The following is an 8,329-nucleotide window of genomic DNA, read 5'->3' as shown; positions in this document are numbered from 1 at the left end:
GAAAACTAAAAATAAAGAAATAAAAGAGGGTTAAAAAAAACAGATATAACATTAGCCCCACTGTGAATTAATATCAGAAATTGTTTTTCCAAATCGAGTACTATCACTCATAGACCATTTATCTATATTATATTTTATTTTTAGTAGGAAAAATTGATAGGATTGTTTTTGTTAATTCCATTTTTTCTTGAATTATAAATATTAGATCAGTGGATATTTTTCAAAAATTCCAGAGGGTAAGCTGATTTTTCTTAAGTCTTGTATTATCGAATAGTATTGTGCAGGGGTGAAAAAGTTTAACTAACATTTATTGCACTAACATTGTAGATGCCAAAACATTTCTTTCTATAAAATGAAGAGGTAAGTATCTAGTAAGTATCTAGCAAATAATAACCATTCTTATACGTCAGTGTTATATTGCCTTTTTGACTCATATTTTGCTTAAAATCTAAGGATCACTGTTATTTCCATGTATATTGACTTTATAAGAATAAATTTTAAGATTAGATTGCTTTTATTTTTTTCTTCTCTCTCTTTATGGTCACAAGGTTACCATTTAGTGCATTACTGATGGCTCATTGTGTCAAAATATAAAGACCAGGAGCAGAAGTGGCATTTTATGCCCTGCCCAATCTTATTGTACAGTTACTATAGTTGTACTTTGCAAACACTTTGCAGAGCATCTATCACTTTTTATCTAACTCAAATCACTGAGCTAGCAAATGAAAAATGTATTTTCATGTCATATCCAATATGGGTGGTCAGAGTAAGTAACAAAGAAAATTGCTTTCTATAGTTTTTATGTATCAACTCAGTTTGATACATGTATTTTCTAAGTTACAATAAAATGTTTTAAAACCACATAGAACTAATTATGCAAATTAGTTTAACACAGGCAAAACTTCCACTGAAATTGAAGGAAGACTATTTCTCCTTCTGAAGTTAATAAAGAATCTTTAATATGTCCTGGATCATGGACCTCTAAGCTCATGGCTCCTATCTATTTTTCAGGATATAAGTTATTAAGCAGTACAGTATTTTCTTTTTAATGCATTAGGCTGGTTAGAAATCATACCTATGTGCAGTCTAAAATCAACTTTCTGAATGGAAGAAAGACAAAGTTCTTTGACCTGAGAAGAACAGCAGAATCAGACTGTCGAGGACACAATCTTTTATTAGATTCTTAAAATCTGACTGTTAAATTAATAACTTTGAAATTACCCAAGGCTTGCTAAATTGTTATATTGTACTTGAGAACAAAAAGTAAAAGTTCAGTACATATCCCCCAAAATTTCAGTACTTAGCATATACTTTTCACGTTGACTTACCACAAAACACTTCACCAAGTGAAAAGGTATACTACAAAATTATGAGTCATAGCATTCTTCATTCTAGAATACATTTTTCAATTGTGTTTCTTTTCCATGAGAAACTGTCTTTTACACATACAAGAATACCACAGGTAACAGATTAACTTTAAGCAAGGCATTATTGCTAATGATTATTTACCAATGAGTATGATGCCAGAAAGAGAAAAACAGCCATGTGATAATCCCTCTTAGCATTGTTTTGTACCTTCTGAAGAAACACCAACTTACAGAAACCCATTTGATTTATGAAAACTAGTAAATGCAGCACTTATGATCCTGCCACCAAAGTCCTTTTTTTTAAAGAAATGGGTACATTTTATTTGAAAACTGCTTGATTTTATCCTTTGTTCACTTATCAACTGGGAAGGATTTTTTGGCTTTTTGGAGGTTAAGTGACTTGCCCAAGGTCACATGGCTAGTTTTTGTGTTAAGTGTCTGAGGCTGGATTTGAACTCAGGTCCTCCTGACTCCAGGGCCATGCTCTATTCACTGTGACACCTACCCCCCCTGTGGGGAGGGTTTTTATTTTCATAAATTTGAAGCAATTCTTTATATATCTTAGACTAGTGATTTTCTTTTTTGAGGGGAGAAGGCAGGGCAATTGGCCTTAAGTGACTTGCCCAATGTCACATGTCTAGTAAGTGTTAAGTGTCTGAGGCTGCAATTGAACTCAAGTCCTCCTGACTCCAGGGCTGCTGCTTTGTTCACTGTGCCACCTAGCCATCCCAGAACAGTGATTTTTAACAGAGAAAGTTGCTGTGAAGATTTTTTTTCCTTTTGTCCATTTCTCTTCTAATTTTAGCTATGTTGGTTTAGTTTGTGCAAAACTTAAAAAAATTTTTTCATGAAATCCAAATTTTTCATTTTAGCTTCTCTTTATTTCATTTGGTCATGAGACCTATCCACAGCTCTGACAGGTATTTTCTTCCTTGCTCCTGTTTATGACATGTTCATGTTTAATTCATGCACCTGATGGATTTTGGGCCCTGGGAACCCCCTTTCCCCAATTTTCCCTGAACTTTTGCACATGACCAAGTCTCTGGCCTTTGCTATCCCAGTCAACTGGCTTTTCATTGTGGCCCCATGCCCAAACATCCAATTTTCTGTTACCTCTAACCTAATCCAACCCTTTATTGCCTGTTATCTCCTGATTACCCTGGCCACTTCCCACCCTTAATTCCTTCTAGAATCCTTCTCACAGTCACCCCAGACTACTTGTCCAATTCACATCCCTATCTTCTCACTCCTTGACCACAGTATATCCATCTTGCCTCCATTAAAGTGCTCAGACTCCTTAAGTCTGGCCAATGTTCAGATTCCTTGAGTCTGGCTAATAGCTTAGATTCTTAAAATTTCACCCACTATTGTTCTAATAAACTTCATCTTTGGCTGAAAGAAGGTTGTGGGTTGAATTCATTCAGGGCAGGACATGCATTGCTTATCCCTGAATTTCGGGGTCCCTAGCACCCCTAGACCTCAACACACCCAACATGAAGCTTCTCTTGGTATATGGTGCAAGGTATTGGTCTGTACCTAGTTTCTATCAAAATACTTTCCAGTTTTCCCTACAGTTTTTGTCAAGCAGTGAATTACTGATTAAATTTTCTTTTTCTTGATGGTACCAAATTTTTTTTTGATGACTACTATTTTGAGATCTGGTTTTGCTAGGCCTTTTTTTCATTAATACCCTTGATACTCTTGACCTTTTGTTTTTCCCTCAGATGAATTTTGTTATTTTTTTTTTAGCTCTATAAAATAATACTTTGAATTTGATTGGTATGGAACTGAATATGTAAATTAACCTAGATAATATTATCTTCTATTATTTCACCTATGCATGAGCAATTATTAGTTCAATCTGCATATTGCACCCAATACTTTCATCTCAGGAACTGGGTAGCATTCTTCATCATCAGTCCTCTGGAGTCATGGTTGGTCATTACTTTGATCAGATTTCTGAAATCTTTTGTTTTTTTATATTGTAATTGTATGACTTGTTCTCTTGGTTCTGCTAACTTCACACTCTGCTTCAACTGATACAAGCTATAACCATTCTTTTTTTGATTTCTTACATCACAATAGTATTTCATTACATTTATATATGTGTGTGGTTTGTCCTTCATTCTTGGAAGAAGACCATGACATCAGGAAGATGATGCCATGACTTGCAAGTGAATTGGATTACAGTGATGGAGGGCTGTGCAAAGTCACCAGCCCTATTTTCTTCTCCAGAGCCATCGAGGTCCACTGGCCAGATAGGTCAGGATAATTGGAGATGGCCCAGGATGCAGTGGGAGACCTTGGCCTTTTTAAGCTAAGGTCCTTCCAAGTTCTCACTTTGACTGAGGCAAAGGTAATTAGGACTGTTTAAGAAGTGAGCCAAGGGATGGCCCCTTTAATAAAAAAAAAAAAAAACTTATCAAACAGGGAGGGTGAGACCATTAGGTTTGCTTCTGTCCAAAAGAGAAACAATTACTATTTACATTCACTGAGTCAACAGGGCCCCCCCCCCCCAAATTATTAAGTGGTGCTTGGGCAGAGACCTATTGTTGGCCAATCAAAGAGAGCTAGAGTGAAGTGGCTTTCAGGCATGGTCTTTAAGAAAATAATTTGGTGAGCCTCCCAACATGGAGCAGTCGGTGAACATCATGAAGCTGTCGCTGCCACAGCTGGAGCTGCTGAAGAACCACCTGGGCCAGGAGGTGGAGTTTCTCTCCTCATCCATTGCTCAGCTCAAGGTTGTACAGACCAAATATGTGGAGGCCAAGGAGCGCCTGAACGTGCTGAACAAGAGCAAGGAGGGGGAAAGAATTATTCGTCCCCTTGACCAGTTCTATGTATGAACCTGGGAAGCTTCATGATGTGGATGGAGCATGTTCTCATTGACGCAGGAACTGGCTACTATGTGGAGAAGTCAGCAGATGATGCTAAAGACTTCTTCAAGAAGAAAATTGACTTCCTTACTAATCAGATGGAAAAAATTCAGCCAGCTCTGCAGGAAGCTTCATGAAGCAGGCTATCATGGAGACGATGAGCCAGAAGATTCAGCAGCTCACAGTGATGGGAAAGTCCCAGGCAGATGAGGTCAAAGCCTGAGGGGTGAACAGAGCCACTAAAAGTGCCCGCTGGGCCCAGATAGAAAAAAAAAAAAAGAAAATAATTTGGTTCCATTCAGAGTCACTAGCAACTAGTGACTTTTAAGCAAGCAATTTTGATGAGATTCAAATAGAGTGGTCAAGAAGTCCATTATTGTCAAGTTCCACTTAAAGCCACTTTAGGAGACAATGAGATTCAAATAGGCTGGTCAATGAAATACAAGAACTAAAGAGTGGCCCTTCTGCCCACACTGAACAATTGTACTGTCCCTGGTTATCTCATCTCTCCACCCATGGCAGGTTTTACTCCTTTTTAAAGCAAACTTTTAAGTAACTTGCTCAAGGTTATGAGGCCAGTTATTTCTGGGTGTGGTGCTAAGTATCTGAGCCCGGATTCGATCCCCAGGTCATCCGGACACTGGGGCCAGTGCTCTTACTCACTGAGCCACCTGGCCGCCCCTGTAAACTCATGTTTTGTTTTGTTTTTTTTTTTTGCTTTTTGGAGGGCAACTGGGGTTATGTGACTTGCCCAAGGTCACACGGCTAGTTTTTGTGTTAAGTGTCTGAGGCCGGATTTGAACTCAGGTCCTCCTGACTCCAGGGCCAGTGAATCACTGCACCACCTAGCCATCCCAGGTTTTACTCTTTAAGAATCCCTAGCCTTTCCTGACTAGTGGGCATCCTTAAGCACAAGGTATCCTCCCAACTTGGGCATCTTGTCTTAGCAGGTGTCCCCTTCAAGAGGGCATCACCCTTTAGTGGGAGGCATATCCTTCGGATGGGGGGGGGCTTCCCCTCTTTCATAGGGGGTTGCCACCTTCCCTGATTTAAATTGGGTTAAAGGAACCTTCATGGGTGTTGTTACTCACAAAAAAACATGTTTACTTGGAGCCAGCCTGTCCTTTCCAGACAACCTTGTACCCTGTTTTGGGATACCCCTGAACTGTATCAATTTCATCTCTGTAAAATGTGGGGTTTCGATAAAAGGATTTCCAAGATCTCTACATTCCACATTCAATTTCTATTAGCTTTTATGAAAAACCTCTATCAAGCCAGGAACTGTGAATTCATCTCTCTAACATATTATAGTCTTTATCCAGTTATTTCCTTGGCAGAATGTCTTTCCAACCATTCGAGTTTCTTCCCTCCATACCAACCTGGCTCCAATTGGCCTTTAGCAAGCTGACTTTCATGATGAATCCCCTACTTAATGGTACCTTAACTCATGTCCTGGTTTCCAAACTCTCCAAACTTTCAAAGTAAATTTGTGGAATATGATTTTTCATTTGTTGATGTACTTTATGGCTGCTCTTAGTTACATCTGTCTATACCCCACAGCTTGTAGACAGAATTTGAAACTAGTTTCTCTGACTCTGATACTCCATCTGAGTCCAATACTCCAGTTCCAATGTTCTTTCCACTACATTACAGGTTGTGTCAAAGAAAAGACATTAGACAGAATTTTTACCACTTGAAAATACTAGTATACAAGTAAAAAGAGGCAGGACAAAACTTTATTGAATATTTTATCTGAATGACACCCCATATTTCCTAGTCCTTTGTAGAAGATATCCTCACAGTCATTGTATTGTGAGGTCCTGATGATGCAATTTTTCCCCAGATGGTTGGGCTGAGACTGGATGGCTTGTGTTTGCTACAGTAGATCTAGTCAATTTGGGGTCTGGAGACAGAAGAAAAAGATTCATCCACAATAGCCACCCTTCCCATCAACCCAGACTCTACCTCCATCCTTCGATCTCTCTTTATAGAAGGTCTCTCCCTGATTAATTCACCCCATTATTTATTCCTCCTTGTGATTAGGGATATTTTTCTTTTCCTTACCCGCCTGGTTCCCCAGCTGGGCTTCAGGCTGGTCCCCCCAGAGCTGGTGCCTGGGGTCATTGAGAAATCTCCGGCTTCGATGGCATGTTAGACAAGTCTGTACTGTCCAGCGCTGGCCTAGGCGACCTTGGAACCGGGGGGAGGGAGGGACAGAGTGTGTAGAGGAGGACTGTCTGCCTTCCCACTGACCCCCAGCCCTAAAACTTCCAGTGGCCCCTAAATGCTTCCAAGTTTGTCTAGTTACAGACGGGGACCCCCAACCCAGTTTTCCTAGGTGGAGTTCTATTAGTAAAGAAGAGAAAGGCTAGCGATAACACCGCACACAAGCTATTAAAACAAAACAGAACCCGGTCCTGCCCATCGCCGCTCCCACTTCATCCCACCTGGGTGGAGGTAACACTCACGCCTCTGCCGCTGGGTGCAAGTCAGACCGGGGATGAGGAGGGAGGAGCAGCTGCGACAGAGGGTCCTCTTGACCGAGGGGTCCCTTAGGGGGCGACGACCGACAGCGAGGTCAGCCTCGGCCTCGTCCCTCTCCCCCGCTACCCCTCCTCCCCCGCCCCGTTCGCTCGCCCGGTCCCTCGCCTCCCCTACCCCGCCCCGCCCCGAAGCCTCACTGTCGCAGGACGAGCCGCTTTCCAATGGTTCTTTCCGTGTGGCAGTAAAACCTCGCCAGCGCCTGGTTCTCAGGGTTCTGGGCTAAGACGCAGTGGGCAGCCTAGCGAGGGAGGAAGCGGCGCTGGTCGTTCCTCAGACCCACGCCGACTTCCCCGTCCCACTTCTACCCTCTACCCGTCGCGCCCTCACCTGGTATAGGAAGCTGAGTCTCTGAAAAGCCTCCTTATCTTTCACCTGTCCAGCCATCTCCTCTGCAGCCTTCAGGTACCCCAACCTTCTCGAATACCGCTCCACCCCCTAGCGGAACTACTACTCGCGCGACGCCTGCTGGGAGAAGTAGTCTCCCCCGCCACCACTTACATATGCATTTACTTTCAAAAGGGGAACCTCCCCTTTCCTCCGCCTCCGTAGGGCAGGTCCACCCAGTCCCCGCCTCTTAACGCCTAGCCAGGCCGGTAAGTATACCACGCCGCTATTCGCGCAATCTTGTCAACTCATTTAAACACTTTGCCACCGTTTTTCATCTATCTATCCTAACTTGACCCCTTAATCCCCAGTCCCATGCTGGTCCCCATTGTTCTCTTCATGGGACTCACTAACTCCATCCAATTCGTGTTAAATCTCGATATACAGGAGTAACTAATGATGGAAAGTAAACATTTAAGAACTCTGATCACAATCCAACCATTTTATAGCTAAAGAAACTGAGGGCCAAAATGAGTTGCCTAAAACGACAGTTAATAAGGTCAGACCTCAAATTTCGGTCCTTAGACTCCAGTTGTTGCGCTTTTCACAACAGTGGCTGACTCCTGGGGTAGTATAACCTATTCTATTTCTTCAAGGTTACAGGGCAGAAGCATTTCACGTTCCCACATATTCAAAGATCATGAAATCCACCAAACAAGGTTATGGGAGGATAAAGTAACACAAAATAGGCTTTCCTTTTGGCATGAGAGTGGACGAACCACAGACAAAAGGGTAGTGAAGATCTGGGAGAAATTCATATACCAACATGCCCTCACCAGCAAGAAGGATGAGTAGTGCTAGAGATTAAAAAAAAAATTCCAGACTTTTCCTCATCAAACTTTGAGATACCTTCTAGAACACCATAGAGGGCTAGCTCTCAAGTCAGGATAAATACACATTCAAATACCACTTAAGTGGATGTCCCAGGCAATTATAATAAAACTTTTGCAGCCTAACAAATCTGGCCAAAAGTAAAGGAGTTCTGGCTTGGCTTTGGAGGCAGACCTGAATTCTGCTACCTATCACTGTGACCTGCAATATATCTTTAAACTGTTATGAGCTGTTTCCTCACCTGTAAAGTGAGACACACAGGATTGCACTAGTCTCTATGGTTCCTCCCAGCTCTAACGCTGTGATCCCGCATGGGAATAACTGAAT

The 8,329-nt window shown here is 41.8% G+C and overlaps 1 protein-coding gene and 1 pseudogene across 1 annotated transcript; one reads left to right on the top strand and one right to left on the bottom strand.

Moving 5' to 3' along the window:
• The first annotated feature begins 1,173 nt into the window (after positions 1 to 1,173).
• LOC138149935 (prefoldin subunit 5 pseudogene) lies at positions 1,174 to 5,801 on the top strand (annotated as a pseudogene).
• A 150-nt stretch (positions 5,802 to 5,951) lies between these two features.
• Positions 5,952 to 7,271, bottom strand: RPP21 (ribonuclease P/MRP subunit p21). The gene is made up of 5 exons (XM_069073155.1): positions 7,115 to 7,271; positions 6,925 to 7,025; positions 6,712 to 6,794; positions 6,308 to 6,433; positions 5,952 to 6,146 (listed from the first exon to the last, which is right to left on the bottom strand). Exons 1-5 carry the CDS (start codon positions 7,169 to 7,171, stop codon positions 6,046 to 6,048), a joined length of 468 nt encoding a protein of 155 aa, XP_068929256.1. The 5' UTR covers positions 7,172 to 7,271; the 3' UTR covers positions 5,952 to 6,045.
• Positions 7,272 to 8,329: the final 1,058 nt, after the last annotated feature.

Source organism: Petaurus breviceps, unplaced genomic scaffold (assembly GCF_028583685.1).
Source record: "Petaurus breviceps papuanus isolate PSGF00001 unplaced genomic scaffold, PetGlider_PUasm1.0 90865, whole genome shotgun sequence".
Taxonomy (NCBI): Eukaryota; Metazoa; Chordata; class Mammalia; order Diprotodontia; family Petauridae; genus Petaurus; species Petaurus breviceps.
The sequence above is the reverse complement of the archived record's forward strand: the minus strand, read 5'-3'. Positions and strand labels throughout refer to the sequence as shown.

Bases quoted from the DNA above. Each gene is read 5' to 3' on its own strand.
- RPP21 (XM_069073155.1), bottom strand. From the start codon at position 7,171: ATGGCTGGACAGGTGAAAGATAAGGAGGCTTTTCAGAGACTCAGCTTC. The intron at 6,434-6,711 runs GTGAGTGTTACC...CCCGGTTCCAAG, and splicing joins TTGCACCCAGCGGCAGAGGC to GTCGCCTAGGCCAGCGCTGG. The intron at 6,147-6,307 runs GTAAGGAAAAGA...TTCTGTCTCCAG, and splicing joins CCAGCTGGGGAACCAGGCGG to ACCCCAAATTGACTAGATCT.